This window comes from Oncorhynchus kisutch, linkage group LG14, assembly GCF_002021735.2.
Source record: "Oncorhynchus kisutch isolate 150728-3 linkage group LG14, Okis_V2, whole genome shotgun sequence".
NCBI lineage: Eukaryota > Metazoa > Chordata > Actinopteri > Salmoniformes > Salmonidae > Oncorhynchus > Oncorhynchus kisutch.
Window position 1 is genome coordinate 50,818,558 of NC_034187.2, and position 16,505 is coordinate 50,835,062.

The 16,505-nt window shown below is 41.2% G+C and overlaps 1 protein-coding gene across 6 annotated transcripts in view; it reads right to left on the reverse strand.

Moving 5' to 3' along the window:
- Positions 1 to 16,505, reverse strand: part of LOC109903746 (sodium bicarbonate cotransporter 3) — a 69,359-nt gene that overhangs the window by 47,001 nt on the left and 5,853 nt on the right. Inside the window, exon 1 of one of the 6 annotated variants that reach the window (XM_020500646.2) lies at positions 8,567 to 8,893. The exons of 4 other annotated variants lie outside the window; for them this stretch is intronic. In XM_020500646.2, coding sequence (XP_020356235.1) covers positions 8,567 to 8,602 — 36 coding nt within the window. In that variant the 5' untranslated portion in view covers positions 8,603 to 8,893. Of the gene's footprint in view, positions 1 to 8,566; positions 8,894 to 16,505 lie in introns of those variants that run through there. One more of the 6 variants, XM_031788522.1, reaches the window with a different exon arrangement.

Below are 16,505 nucleotides of genomic sequence, written 5' to 3' on the forward strand. Positions count from 1 at the left end.
CTATTAATCGGTTCTCATGCTTTTAAAATATTGGTTCTGCTACAGTATAGATCACTTAGGTTCTGATTCTGTTCCTCCAGTTTTTGGTACTGTTTCCTGAACCGGTTCCAACCCCTGGGTCTATGTAGCCTATACTGTATTTATATTTTAATACAGTCATCTCGGTTTTCATTGAATCATACTTTTATCATAAGCTTGTTATTAACATATGCAAAGAAATCGGCATCATTGTATTTGTAGTCATATTCATTCTGAAGTTATCGGCGGTCACAGAATGACAGATACAAATCAAGATGTTTATCTTTAGCGGAGATCTTCCTTCTGTGTATAAAATGACACGGAAAGGCCAACCATTTTCTAACAACGCACTTCGCTGTTCTGGAAGGCAGACGGGTTTGGTAAATAACAAGCGTTTTCAAGAGCAATAGTTTTAGGAAACAGCTCTGAGATTTAACGATGCTCCTGTGAAGGTTCTAACGATGAACTTTGCCTTACAGTGCTTTTGGGAAACGGGGCCCTGAACTTATGATGCAGCAGAACATCTTTTAAGTTTTAATAAGGTGGCTTTGGATAATAAATGAATCCTCAAGATGTCTGTGACAGGCTATTGAAACGCCATAAATAAAGCAATACTATGAGCCCAATGAAATGGAGTAATAGTCCTGATCGTGGCAGTACATCAGAGCACTAGACAAAAGGACCATTTACACCGTTCCAAAAATGTATTCATATTTCACGCCTTGTAGCGACAACACTGCCTAACAGAAACGTTCACACTTCATAGTGACAACCTCTTGGTCCCAAAGTCCAATTAAAAACGGTATTTTTTTTATCAGTGCTATACTGATAATCACAATTACACTTGATATGTGACCGGAATCCAACTAAACCTAATAAGAGCATCACTCTGCTTCCTCCAATACAAAGCCTTTTATCCCTCATTAGTGATGTTTCACACCATTCCCCTCTGTTTCCTATGCCCCCCCCCCCACGTCTCTCAATCTATTTCAGCCCCACATGAGGTATTGTGACTGGGAGAGGAGGCTATTTTTGACCTGCCTGAGCCTCCATAACGGATGCAAAAAAAATACCACAGGGTGAACCAGAACTCTGCTGGTTTAGATCTACTATACTGAGGAGTTTGGCTGGATTAAGTTGGATACGGGGACATGTTGTATGGTTAAAAGAGGGGAAAAGTAATGTTGCTATAAGTAGAATTCTCGAGTGTTTCTGGCTTTTATTTCTGTAAAAACAGGTGTGCTGTCCACTGGACCGCTCAGTTATGGTTTAGAAACCATCAGAGCAGCACTTGCCTGCGCTTGCACTTGTCCAGTCCGTAATTACTGACAGGTTATTTCAGAAATACAATAGAAATAAGCCTATTAGGGCTGGGTGCTATACCGTATTTTACTAAATGACGGTACTGACGCAGGGACTGCTTTGGGTTTTTACTTTACCTTCCATAATGGTATTTCAACGTTTGTTTGTTAAATCGGATACACCAATCCGTTTTTATAGTTTACTCCGCTACTTGTGTCGTCTCTCTCACCAAACCCCCACCACCTGTCACTCAAGGAGCGCAGTTCCCTCACAGTTACTCTTTGGTCTGCATGGTCAACGGAGCAGATGCATCAATATGTTGACAACCATGCTGCTTTCCACTTTACTTCTTAATATAAATCCGCAAGTGTTCTATAACTACACTATTAGTTTGTGTTTCTTACCGTCTGCAAACAGCTAGCTCGTATTTTCTTAGCAAGTTATGGCTCGAATAAATCGTGTTAGCCGCTAATGCTTATCGATACCTAGGGAGCTAGCTACTAAATGTACTGAGTCAGAGCAAGCGTAGCTAGCTAATAAAGCCTGATACCAGTGCTGGTGTAGGTCTAAATCAGCAAGTTTTTTTCTAAATGATAGGGGAACAGGCAAAGCATGAATATGTTGACTACATGAAGTAAGAGAAAACATTTAATGTAGCCAAAGATTATTAGGGTCCCACACCCCGGGAAACGCTGATCAACACTTTGGTTCCTACCCTGTCACAATAACGCATCCAAAAATATCCTATTAGTATTCTAATTCCTAATTCCACGAACGCCTCCCTAGCTTTGCCATCCGTTGTCATGTCAAATGGCACTGTATTCAAAGTGCCCAACAGTTCACCCAAGTGTTTTGATCTACATTGCAAGTCAAATCGCAAATGCAATATTTGGTCAAAAATAAGGTCTACATTTTTGTGCAGCCCTGCATGACAGTGTGGAAATTATCTCAAATTAGATCAACTTTTGGTTGAAATTTGATTGAACTGTATAAAACAATCAGAATGGGGAAAGACATCCTAGAGTCATGCCATATCGCCCAGCCTTAAAGGCCTATATGGTACTAGGTTGGTAAGTGATGAATAAGAATATCAGTGTATTTGACGGCTTTAAATGCAACACCAGAATTTGAGATATCCCACCAATCACAAAGAAACACTGCTGCTAAGCAGCGGAGAGAGCTGATGGATGTTAAACACAAAGTAGGAGGATAGGAACATGATATGCACAGAGCACATATCTCTGACATTGGGGTCCCTTTTGCTCCGACCCCTCTCTCCACTGAACTATGCAAGCCCCCCCTTGCACTGAGCCCCCATTCTCATGAAGAGCACGTATGCTCGAGCTACTACTAACAGAGACACAGATACAGATACAGACACACAGAGGTACACCACACACACACACACATTTGCAGTGCTCACAAAGGCAGTTCCCCAAGGAGAAGAGCATCCACGGTGAAGGACACTGTTTGAAGGACACTTCATGGTGGTAACCTAGCGGTTAAGAGTGTTGGGACAGTAACTGAAAGGGTGCTGGTTTGAATCCAAGAGCCGACTAAGTGAAAAATCTGTTGATGTGCCCTTGAGCAAGGCACGTAATCATAATTGCTCCTGTAAATCGCTTTGGATTAGAGGGTCTGTGAAATGACTAAAATGCAAATGAGAGCACTGTCTGAGAGACAAATGAGATTGGCAGAATAGTCAGCTCTGGCAATCAGTGTGCAAGTGTGTATTAGGACTGCCAACAACACAAATCTGTGTTTTAAATCTAAACTAGGCCTAGCTAAAAGTCTTACAAGAGTCAATTAAAATGGAACAAATTGTATTTTTCATATCAGTCACAGCACAAGTGACATGCGTCTTGAAAAAAACGTGTCTACCACACACAGCTAGTCTACCTGTAAACAGAGAGTGCACACATACAAAACATGCTCTTTTCATGACATAGACTTACTATGTGAATCCATGTGAAAGCTATGATCCCTTGTTAAATCCACTTCAATCATCGTAGATATAGGGTATGAGACAGGTTAAAGAAGGATTTTTAAACCTTGAGACAATTGAGACATGGATTCCGTATGTGTCATTCAGAGGGTGAATGGAAAAGACAAAAGATGAAGTGCCTTTGAACGGGGCATACCCTTCATCTAGGTGTCAGGCGCCCCAGTTTGTGTCAAGAACTGAAACGCTGCTGGGTTTTTCACGCTCAACAGTTTCCCGTGTGTATCAAGAATGGCCCACCACCCAAAGGACATCCAGCCAACTTGACATAACTGTGGGAAGCATTGGAGTCAATATGGGCCAGCATCCCTGTGGAACGCTTTCGACACCTTGTGTAGAGTTCATGCCCTGACGAATTGAGGCTGTTCTGATGCCAAAAGTGGTGGGTGCAACTCAATATTAGCAAAGTGTTCTTAATCTTTTGTACACTCATTAGTATGGCCTTTGGGTCTCCATCTCACCCCTCACGAGATAGCATCCATAATCGATTTCAAGAGTCATCACACTGGCCGGGGGAACTGCAGCAGTGATCTATTCCAATCCTTTCCATGTGACTGTCTTACGATGACATTGAGATTCACACCACCTATACATTACCATAATCGCCTCTCTCCTGTTTGAAATACCACCTTGGGAGAACAGCGAGCACCTGCCTGTTGACCTGACCTCTGTGTCCCAAATGGCACCCTATTCCCTGCATAGTGCACTACGTTTGACCAGAGCCCTATGGACCCAGCATAGGGAAAAATGTGCCATTTGGCAAGTAACCGACTTCTCTTCTGCTGCTCGTGGATTTCCACGGCAATTAGCTCTCTGACAGTCTCTTGATGGGTGAACGGTAATAAAAGTGAGAGGTGAGCCAGGAAATAAAGACAGGGGTTTGATAGCGGGCCAGGACTAGGTGGAGTGATGATGCTGGGCTGGGCTCAGTGGGCTGCATAACTACTGTTGTTGACTGTTCATTGTGATGGGGACTTGGGGAGGCTAGAGACTGAATCTGTTTAATACATTCACCGGATACAAGCCATCAAATAGGCTAGGCTATACTAAGCCAACGTTTACACTTGAGAAAAGCAGATTATTCCAAGGTTCATTACCAGTTCAAAGCCTCTTAAAATATACCTAGTGCCTATGGAAATCTATTATCATGATGTTTATGAGCATGTCAAGAAATCAAATAACCGTCATAACATTATATGATGACCGGACACCGCAGTCTTATATATATAGCACCAGTCAAATGTTTGGACAATGTTTTTCAAAGTAGCCACTCTTTGCCTTGATGACAGCTTTGCACACTCTTTACATTCTCTCAACCAGCTTCACCTGGAATGCTTTTCCAATGGCCTTGAAGGAGTTCCCACATATGCTGAGCACTTGTTGGCTGCTTTTCCTTCACTCTGCGGTCCAACTCATCCCAAACCATCTAAATTGGGTTGAGATCGGGGGATAGTAGAGGCCAGGTCATCTGATGCAGCACTCCATCACTCTCCTTGGTTAAATAGCCCTTACATAGCCTGGAGGTGTGTTTTGGGACATTGTCCTGTTGAAAAACAAATGACAGTCCCACTGAGCACACACCAGATGGGACGGCGTATTGCTGCAAAATGCTGTGGTAGCCATGCTGGCTAAGTGTGCCTTGAAATCTAAATAAATCACAGACACTGACACCAGCAAAGCACCCCCACACCATCACACCCCCTCCTCCATGCTTCACGGTGGGAACCACACATGCGGAGATCACCCGTTCACCTACACTGCTTCTCACAAAGACACGGCGGTTGGAACCAAAAATCTTACATTTGGACTCATCAGACCAAAGGACAGATTTAAACCGGTTTAATGTCCATTGCTCGTGTTTCTTGGCCCAAGCAAGTCTCTTCTTATTATTGGTGTCCTTTAGTAGTGGTTTCTTTGCAGCAATTTGACCATCAAGGCCTGATTCACGCAGTCTCCGCTGAACAGATGATGTTGAGATGTGTCTGTTACTTGAACTCTGTGAAGCATTTTTTGGGCTGCAATTTCTGAGGCTGATAACTCTAATGAACTTATCCCCTGCAGCAGAGGTAACTCTGGGTCTTTCCTTTCCTGTGGCAGTCCTCATGAGAGCCAGTTTCATCAAAGCCAGCAGCATGCCACCCTGCATCCCACTGCTGGCTTGCTTCTGAAGCTAAGCAGGGTTGGTCCTGGTCAGTCAATGGATGGGTGACCAGCTGCTGCTGGAAGTGGTGTTGGAGGGCCAGTAGGAGGCACTCTTTCATCTTATCTAAAAAAAATATATATATATCCCAACGCCCCAGGGTGCTGTCTTTCGGGTGGGACGTTAAACAAGTGTCCGTCCTGACTTTCTGAGTTAATTAAAGATCCCATGGCATTTATCGTAAGAGATGGGGTGTTAACCCTGGTGTTCTGGCTAAATTCCCAAGCTGTCACCTAATCATCCCCAGCTTACAATTGGCCTGTTCATCCCCCTCCTCTCCCCTATAACTATTCCCCAGGTTGTTGCTGTAAATGAGAATGTGTTCTCAGTCAACTTACCTGGTAAAATAAATAGCACTTAATGGTTTTTGCGACTGTATAAAATAGTACAAATAAAGAAAAACCCTTGAATGAGTAGGTGTGTCTAAACTTTTCACTGGTATTGTATACACAGTACATTCGGAAAGTATTCAGACCCCTTGACTTTTTTCAGTTTGTTACATTACAGCCTTATTCTAAAAATAATTTTAAAATCCTCATAAATCTATACAAAATACCCCATAACGACAAAGCGAGAAATAAAAAGGTTTTTAGAAATGTTTGCAAATTTATAAAATAAAAAAAACTGAAACATCACATTTACATTAAGTCTTCAGAGCTTTAGCTATGAGATTCGAAATTGCGCTCAGGTGCATCGTGTTTCTATTGATCATCCTTGAGATGTTTCTACAACTTTAAATATTCTGTATAGCTAAAGGGTAATGTGTCACCCAATTAATTCTCTTTTACTCGTCTATTCAAAATCAAATACAAATTCACTAATTGTAGTCTAACTGTAAGCCGCCCTGCACAATCAATGAACAAAAAGCATCGCCTAGGGCTAGTTCTCTCCCCAACTCATGGATAGACATTTTGGAGTGTAGTGTAAAGTCCATCCAGTATGCACAATAATACAGTCCACACTCAAAGGCGATCACTCGAATTTGTGTAATTTTGGAGTATAGAGGCTAGACCAATTATGTGCCAAAGACATCTTAAATCAATTTTGTTTTATGTGTTTCTGCCATGTGTAATATGCAGTAGGCTATGCATTGTATGATAGCACAATTATCATTTCAATTCAGGCTTTTCTTTCGTGCTTGGGCTCATTAGCCTAATAAGCTCTAATATGCATATGGGGTTTTGAATGAATCATCACCTTAGAAAGCGCTGTCCATTTTGTTGTTAGGTGTTGAAACAACATCCACAAACAACCATGTTTTACACTGTTTCAACCTGCTGTTGAACTTCTTTCTCCAAATTGACCATCACAGTGAGGTGAGTTTTAAAGGCATGATACTGTTTTGATGATAAGTGTTTGATGTGATTTTCAACTGCACTTGCATTGATGTCATTGTGGTTATTGGGACAATAGAACCCTGAGTACCAGGCCATTAGCGACCTGATGGTAGTTAGCGAGTTGGGAACTACCAACGCATGTCCAGAGTGTATAGGAGATTACCGTGACTCAACAGCGATCACTTGAAATTTTATTGTGGTCATGACTCATGACTGCCGGTGTGGCGGTAATACGGTCACCGCAACAGTCCTAGACGGGAGTTTGTTTCTGCGGTAGGACTCTTAAAAACGTGATGATACTTTGTTGCTCCTTGCTGAAACAAGAAACTAGCAAATGACACTTTGATTGCCTAGGCAACGCCCCACAACGCAACAGCACACACAGAAATATAATTAATAAAATGGGCTTGGAACCTTTAACACTGGCAATTTGACTGGTAAACTCATGGGTACACTCGCAATGGCTGCCTGGTATTGTGATGCAATACTTTCCATGGTAATGTAGAATGTTCATTAAAATGATATTAACTGATGTGGCTCATGCAATGGAATGTAATTGCATCAGTTCAGTTGAATTAACAAATCACAGCACAAACAGTGGGGACACTTCCTGCTTTTACTTCCTGCTTTGCTCCTATGGGTACACTCGCAATGGCCGACAGTTCTATTCATTCTATTTCTATGACAGCACATGCAGTCAGGAGCGAAAAATATATATTACGGAGACCGTGGTCATTTGGCTGGCCAATTACCGTCATCCATGGTTTTGATTTAGCTTAACATGTTAGACCAATAAACTGTATTTGTGTGTGTGTAAAGGGTCAGTTATTGTATAGTCTACAGTATCTGTTAGAATGGGGGCTACCATTTTAAATTAAATTCACTGAGCATTGAACACTGGTGCTTGTCACCGTGACTGTGTGAATGTGAAATTAATCGGTGTGGATGACTGGCGTTTAGTGTAGGAGTGATTTCAGAGCCCCTCTATTCAGAGTTCCCTCTATTCCAGGCTGTCGTTACTGGGACTTGTTCCAGGCAGGGGGGGTGGGGGGGGTGACGTAAGTCACATAGCTCTAGAGACACACACCAGTCCTCTGAGTTGCATCTCCACCGTCACACATGGGCTAAACGCAAAACCAGAGCCAGCAGCAAACTGCATGCCCCCCCGCCCCCAGAAAATAGGCTAAAGCATAGGCTACACAGTCACGGAAACCATTTCCATTTCTCTCTAAGACACATTTTCCTCTCCTTGTATGTAGAACCTAATAACCACAGGTGTCTACTTATTAAACCTTCCATGTCATTCTCGCCTTATCTAGGCTATTTCAATAGCCAAACATTATCTATTTCCCTCAATGGTCTGACATCAACTTCTATTCAATAGATAAACAATAAACATCATATTCATAATCTATACATTTTTATCAAAAGGTGCATACTCTAGTCTGCTGCCCCATTTTCCTCCTCTAGTCCTCTCTCACGCTCTTTAAAGCAGCCATATCTGTTCCTGTCTCATTTTCTCCCACTCTTGCTCCTCAGGGCTAGTGAAGAGCGGGAAGGACCATTTATTTTCTAAGAGGCATTTGTTGGTGAGGCAGTCAGGGACACTCCCCCCCCCCATCAGAGATGGAGAAGACACACACGTAAACACACACACATCCACACACACGGACGTGCACACAAGACAAACAAACAGAGCAGACCTACCGTCAGCACATGCTCCCCTTCATGGTTTCCCTCCATCGGGGCTAAAACATCAGCGGCAGCCGAGGCAGCTGTGGCGTTAGCTGGCTTTGTCTCTCTGTTATCTCCCCTGTGTGTGTGTGTGTGTGTGTGTGTGTGTGCGTGTGTGTGTGTGTGTGTGTGTGTGTGTGTGTGTGTGTGTGTGTGTGTGTGAGCGTGTGTGTTTCTGTGAGCGTGTGTGTTTCTGTGAGCGTGTGTGTTTCTGTGAGCGTGTGTGTGTCTGAGCTCTGACTAAGACACTGGAATAGTGGGCTGCTGTTGCCTGCTCGTCTGTGTTAATACGGAGGGAGAAAGCAGAGTGCTGCCTGTCTTAAAACAGACCTGCTCCTCTCTGACAGCCCGCTCCTTTCTCAGCAGCCAATCCCCCGCCACCATGAATATTTCATTTGCACAGCCAAGAGCGCACGCAGACGTGCACGCAGACAGAGAGGACATACACAGACACAGAGGACACACACACACATACGCACACAATCACCCACAGTGGCATTCAGGGCACACACCCGCCCACACACACAGACAAACATTACCCAGAGGGTGTGGAGAATTGAAAAGGACAGACAGAGATGTACTCATTAAATGTCTTTGATTCTGATACATTAGTGATCTTTATCACAGTCTCAAGGTCATGTACACGTCTTTCAGCACCTTCTAATCCCATAGAGACTCATGGCCACATGAGGTCGTCAAACACAGGGAAATAACAGTGTAACATCACACTTATACAATGGTAATAGAAAGAACATGGTAAATCAAGGTCTCTGTCCCAAATGGAACCCTATTCCCTATATAGTGCACTACTTTTGACCAGAGCCCTACAGAAGTAGTGCCCTGCACTATGGGTCCTGGTCAAAAGTAGTAACTTCATAGGGAACAGGGTGCCGAGGCCTACACCGCCTAAATAAAATACAATTTTGAATTTTTAGTCGCAATCACAGAAAGGTAGCCTACAACAAGTAATGAACGGCTAAAGACAGGACAGAACCATACATCTGATCCATTGCCTCACAAGCAATACAGTTCTGATGAAACCGGGGGGCAGGGTGACACCTAATGGCCAACTCTGAATCTCACATGGAGGCAAAGCATTGGCACGCCAGCTGACACACAGTACATTTTTAGATTATAGCAGACATTCTTATCCAGAGTGACTTACAGGAGCAATTAGGGTTAAATGCCTTGATCAAGGACACATCGGCAGATTTTTCACCTAGTTGGCTCTGGGATTCGAACCAGCGAACTTTAAGTTTATTTATTTTAAACCGGATTTGAAGGTCAGGCTCTCCAATTATGTTAATGTACTATGTGTACTGTCAGCAAGACAGTGTCTCATCTTGACCAATATGAGTCCCAAATAGCACCCTATTCCCTATTAAGTATTGCTCTGGTCAAAAGTAGTGCAGTTGTAGAGAATAGGGTGCCATTTGGGACTCAGCCTGCAACCGGCAGTCTATTCTTCTTCGTAAGCACCATGGACTCACCACCAGCTCTGGAGACCATTATCCACCACTGCACACGGAGAGAGACTGATCACATGGCCGACACCAAAGACTCACTCAGTCTTTTAATCTGAGAGGATTATTAACCAGATTGGATTAGTATAGTAGAGGGCTGGAGAGCTGCGACATGAAGCCAACAGGTGGGATTGACCAGTAGCCATGATCAGTTAGATTACCCCAGATCATCCCGGATTTTTTTTCTTCTCATTTTGTCTGTCATAGTTGAAGTGCACCTATGATGAAAATTACAGGCCTCTCTCATCTTTTTAAGTGGGAGAACTTGCACAATTGGTGGCTGACTAAATACTTTTTTGCCCCACTGTAGACAAGTTGGTTTAATTTACTTGAAAGGAAGTCTACTGAAGTGAGACTTTGTCCTTCTGTTTCTTGGCTTTTTACACTGTTTTGTTCACAAGCTAGGTTGTTTTTCAATGTTTGAGTTTCAACTGTTCGACAAGAGAATACAATTGGGCTACTACTCAGACTCTCAATTGCACAGGCGCAAACATGACTAATGTCGCATTACCAAGGTAACCTTTCACCCTTAAAAAGGAAGGTGAAATTGTCTCATCTGTGATATGTTGGTTAAATGAAATATTCCAAAGCATGTTGATCCATTTTTGGTGTTAGATTTGTGTAATTTTAGCTGTAAAAAAAATATTTGGGCAGGTAAAAAATCTGAGTGGCTGGCAGATTTTTACATCTACCTGCCACAGCGGCTGGTGGACAAAAAGTAAATGTTAGGCCCTGAATTCTACACATTTTTCTATGGTTTATGCTATCTGAGTGAGTCAAACATTATAACAAAATCAATTGGGACACCATACCTTAACAAAAAATACTCCTAAATGGATCATTATTGGAATTTTAGATTATCCCTGACTGTCTGTCTATCTTATATTTGTGTGATTTTTTTGTTCTCAAAGATGATCTTCTAAAAAAACATATTTAGGTAATTTTCTACATACTCTATATCTGGTTTTAGCCAAGTTGTTTACATTCACACGGAAAACATTTTTGTATCCCCCCCAAAAAATTCTACATGTACTGTTTGGACATAGGCGGCCCGAAAAAACAGCCCGCCCAATACTTTTCTATGCAGAAAAAACTGTCCAACTGCAGATTTCACTGACCAATTCAATTAGGCCTACACCCTATTTGTGAGACAGAGAGGAAGAGGCCTCATTTCTGAAGGTTTCACTTTGCCACAACAATGGCACATTCAAGGTAGGGTTAGGCCGTACACCGTATTTTACTGGTGTGATGCACAGACCGGTTTGGGTTTTTACGTTACTTTCTATAACAGTTAGAGGTCGACCGATTAATCGGAATGGCAGATTAATTAGGGCCGATTTCAAGTTTTCATAACAATCGGAAATCGTTTAAAAACATTTTTACACCTTTATTTAATCTTTATTTAACTAGGCAAGTCAGTTAACACACAGAGGGGATTCAATCTTGCAACCTTACAGTTAACGAGTCCAACGCTCTAACCACCTGATTGCATTGCACTCCACGAGGAGACTGCCTGTTATGCGAATGCAGTAAGCCAAGGTAAGTTGCTAGCTAGCATTAAACTTATCTTATAAAAAACAATCAATCAATCAATCATAATCCCTAGTTAACTACACATGGTTGATGATATTACTAGTTTATCTAGTGTGTCCTGCGTTGCATATAATCGTTGCGGTGCGTATCATTGCTCCAATGTGTACCTAACCATAAACATCAATGCCTTCCTTAAAATCAATACACAGAAGTATATATTTTTTAAACCTGCATATTTAGCTAAAAGAAATCCAGGTTAGCAGGCAATATTAACCAGGTGAAATTGTGTCACTTCTGTTGTGTTCATTGCACGCAGAGTCAGTGTATATGCAACAGTTTGGGCTGCCTAATTTGCCAGAATTTTACGTAATTATGACATAACATTGAAGGTTGTGCAATGTAACAGGAATATTTAGATTTATGGATGCCACCCGTTAGATAAAATACGGAACTGTTCCGTATTTCACTGAAAGAATAAACGTCTTGTTTTTGAGATGATACTTTCCGGAATTGACCATATTAATGAGGCTCGTATTTCCTATTGTTATCATGTTATAACTAAGTCTATGATTTGATAGAGCAGTCTGACTGAGTGATGGTAGGCAGCAGCAGGCTCGTAAGCATTCATGCTGTTTATGACTTCAAGCCTATCAACTCCCGAGATTAGGCTTGTGTAACCGATGTGAAATGGCTAGCTAGTTAGCGGGGTGCGCGCTAATAGCGTTTCAAACGTCACTCGCTCTGAGACTTGGAGTAGTTATTCCCCTTGCTCTGCATGGGTAACGATGCTTCGAGGGTGGCTGTTGTTGTTGTGTTCCTGGTTTGAGCCCAGGTAGGAGTGAGGAGAGGGACGGAAGCTATACTGTTACACTGGCAATCCTAAAGTGCCTATAAGAACATCCAATAGTCAAAGGTTAATGAAATACAAATGGTATAGAGAGAAATAGTCCTATAATCCCTATAATAACTACAACCTAAAACTTCTTACCTGGGAATATTGAAGACTCATGTTAAAAGGAACCACCAGCTTTCATATGTTCTCATGTTCTGAGCAAGGAAGTTAAACGTTAGCTTTCTTACATGGCACATATTGTACTTTTACCTTCTTCTTCAACACTTTTGTTTTTGCATTATTTAAACCAAATTGAACATGTTTCATTATTTATTTGAGGCTACATTGATTTTATTTATGCATTATATTAAGTTAAAATAAGTGTTCATTCAGTATTGTTGTAATAGTCATTATTACAAATAAATACATTTTAAAAATCATCCGATTAATCCATATCGGCTTTTTTCGTTCGACCTCTAATAACAGTATTTGAATGTTTTGTTTTGTTAAATGTGATACGCCATGTATAACGCCAATTTTTATAGTGTACTCTGCTACTTGAGTCATCTGTCATCTCACTCATGCTACTTTCCACACAGACCAAGCTCCTTGCGTTCAGCCTGCATGGTCAATGCAGCACATCAAATTAATTCCAATTTTATTTGTCATATGCGCCAAATACAACCTTACCGTGTAAGTAAGCATTTCAAACATTCAAATACCGTTATAGAAGGTAAAGTGTTGATGACAACATATGTTTTCACTTTGCTTCGTAATATAAATCCACTAGACTAGCGTTCTATAATGACACTATTAGTTTGTGTTTCTTACATCCGCAAACAGCTAGCACATCTTTTCATAGCAAGCTGGGCCTAAATTGTGCTAATTGCTAGTTAGCTAATCGCTAGCTAGCTGGCTGTCAATTGCTTGACTCACCAGTCAAGAACCAAGCTATATCCAGCTATTACCGTTATCTTGCATGATTTAAAATAATCTAAACTAGAAAGGTAGGTTACTTCTCTAAAATCAGCCAAATGTGTGTTTTCAACTGGATGTTTTTGATAGATGGAAGAGTAGCCTACTCTTGTTTGTTTAGCTACACTCTTAATCCAACTAAGCAGCAATCACCTTGTCACTTGGGTGGCAAAGATTATGGTACCCATCCAAAACTGGTGCCAGGAGCACAGATTTGGCCCCATCTTTTAGTGATGCGGGGGAAAAAATAGTTAGTTATTATATAATTTTGACAATATCACAATATTATTTTTGCGCTAGTTTGCTGAACCTGCACGAAAACTCCTGTATTTTTCCTTCATTGTTTGTTCTCCATCTTCTTTTTAAATATGGAGCCAATTTGTTTCCATGGCTGATCAAAACTAATTTGCTCATGGCTCAACAGAAGACTTTTCTACAGCACCTTCCTTTCAGCAAGGAGTAACAAAGTTTCATCACATTGTAAAGAGCCTATGTTACCGCAGAAATGGCCTCAACCGCACAAATGCCCGGCTGTCTTGTCTTTAGTCAGATGTCCCCCACAAAAACAAATATTAAACGATTATGAAAGTAATTTTATTTTCATCCATAATCGGCTGAAAACCTAACTGAAATACACCCCTCGAGTTCTGGAGGACATGACAAATGCCTGAACTAGGTCTAGTTAGTACAACTATGTTACTTTATCATAGCCCAAAAAACATAATTTGCACAGACATGACATTTTCAACTTACGAAACATGAGGTCCAACAATCAAATCATAAAAACACTGCCTTTTGTAGGGCCCTATAAAATCAGTAAAAAAAATTGCCTGATTCCGTAATTTTCCCTAAAATTCAGTTTTCAGTTATTCCCGGTTTCCGTTTCCCCCTGTTTTTTTATGTAGAAAAACAACTACATTTGATTTTCTAAGTCCACAACAATGCTTAAACTACATCAGGAGTTCACTTTTGAGGTCTGCGAAAAATGTGTGAAATGTAGATTTTGGGGTATAGTAACCTTTTAATTCCAGTGAGCACCAGCAAGAGGCTGTTGTGAAGCTATGTTTTTGTATTGCACATGTGATGGTAGAGTTTGCAAAACAAATACCCACTGGATAGATGAAAATAATCATGGTATCATTATGCCTGGTTATTATAGGCTACTTTGTAGTTAACATTTAATTGAATGCCTTTCCATATACCAGAAGACTTTTCATTAGCATCATCGCTAACGGCTACACAAAGTGGTAAACGCACATACACAGAAGGGGAATTCTCATTGTCTCTTTAGAAAGTAGAAATTACGAATCAATGATGCATTTTGTCCATGTCTTATGATTTACTTGGGCAAGTGAATTCATTTTCAATACATTTAGTTGATTCCCTAAGTTAAATGCATTTTTGAATATTGTACAATTCCGTTTCAATGTCGGATTCTGTGATCCCGTCCATGTTATCCGTCTCGTACATTTATAGGGCCATACTTTTGTATACTGAAAGGTGTCGGACTGGAACCAATGGGTTGACTGCTTGGGGGGGGGGGGGGGGGGGGGCTTTCTGCACTCCAACTCACGGCTAAATCACTGTCCTCAGTCTCCTCTCAGCACCTGACCTTGGGAAAGATCCAGAGCAGGAAATGTTTCAGTCTAATTGAGTCTCGTAGACAGACAGGCTATTGTCCAGATTCCAGTATGAATGTTCAGACATGGGGAAGCTAGTATACAGACTCCTCAGACTAAGCTACCTCCTGTAAATTCATATGACTGCAGAATCAAGACTCCACAAACCAGCAAAGCTTACTAACTAACTACTGGGCTACATGGGCTCTTGAGGTTTCCTTTCATTTGATAACCTGTCCTGCTTATCCTGACACGCAGATATAGGTGAAGCCCAATGAATCAGATTGAACAATACACCTCAGTGGCAGGGAGTAGAGACCAAAGACCAGACTCACTAGCAATCATTTTGGTCTGTTTCTCCTTTAGGCTCATAACCCATTGTACCTACTTCACAACCCCACTCCTACAAATCATGCTTAGACTAAGCAATAAGCTCAGTGCAGTAAAAACTCTTATCAAATTCTCACGACTGGAATTTAATTAGGGAGGGGGGAGAATTCTGTGGGCAAATAATAACATTTAATTTGAAAGTAAGCAACCAAGCATAAACAAACAAAAGCGTACAAAAATGTATTATTTTCACATTCTTGGCCGTGAGCCTTCCAAGAAAAACAGCACTTAAAGGCTTACAGTCTTAGTCCACTACAGACTGTGCTTTACTTCAACCCTACCCAAGACTATGCCTAGCATTATAGATACAGTACTGTATGAACAGAAGCACCATTGTGTCTTGTCTAGGTTCATGCGGTACAAAATGTAGGGTGAAGATGGAGGCTTTGTTGGATACGGGAGTACAGCAATTAAGGAAGACGTCAGCTTCTTTGATAACGCCTCTACAGAGCTTTAAATGGAATAGAGCAGAGAGCCTGAACCTGCTGAACTAAGAACCTATTTCAGATCTTAGTGGGGGAAGACAGCAGGACACAAAGCCTTTTGGCACGATTCTCCTGGCACCTGAGGTACAATTCCATGACAACAGAGGTAGAGCCAAGGTCAAACACAGGTGGTGGTAAAAGCTCAGAACCTTATGTGTGGTCAAGGGAAACGTGTGTGAAAGGAAAATAAATTACCTACGGTGCATTCGGAAAGTATTCATACCCCTTGATTTCTTCCACATTTTGTTACGTTACAGCCTTATTCTGAAATTGATTCAATTGTTTTTTTCCTCCTTAATCTATGCACAATACCCCATAATGGCAAAACAAAAACTGGTTTCTAGAAATTGTTGATCATTCATTAAAAATAAAAAACAGAAATAACACATTTACATACAGTACCAGTCAAAAGTTTGGACACACCTACTCATTCAAGGTTTTTCATTATTGTTTATTATTTTCTACATTGTAGAATAATAGTGAAGACGTAAAAATTATGAAATAACACATTTGGAAACATGTATATGTTGTAAACATGTATAACATATATTTTAT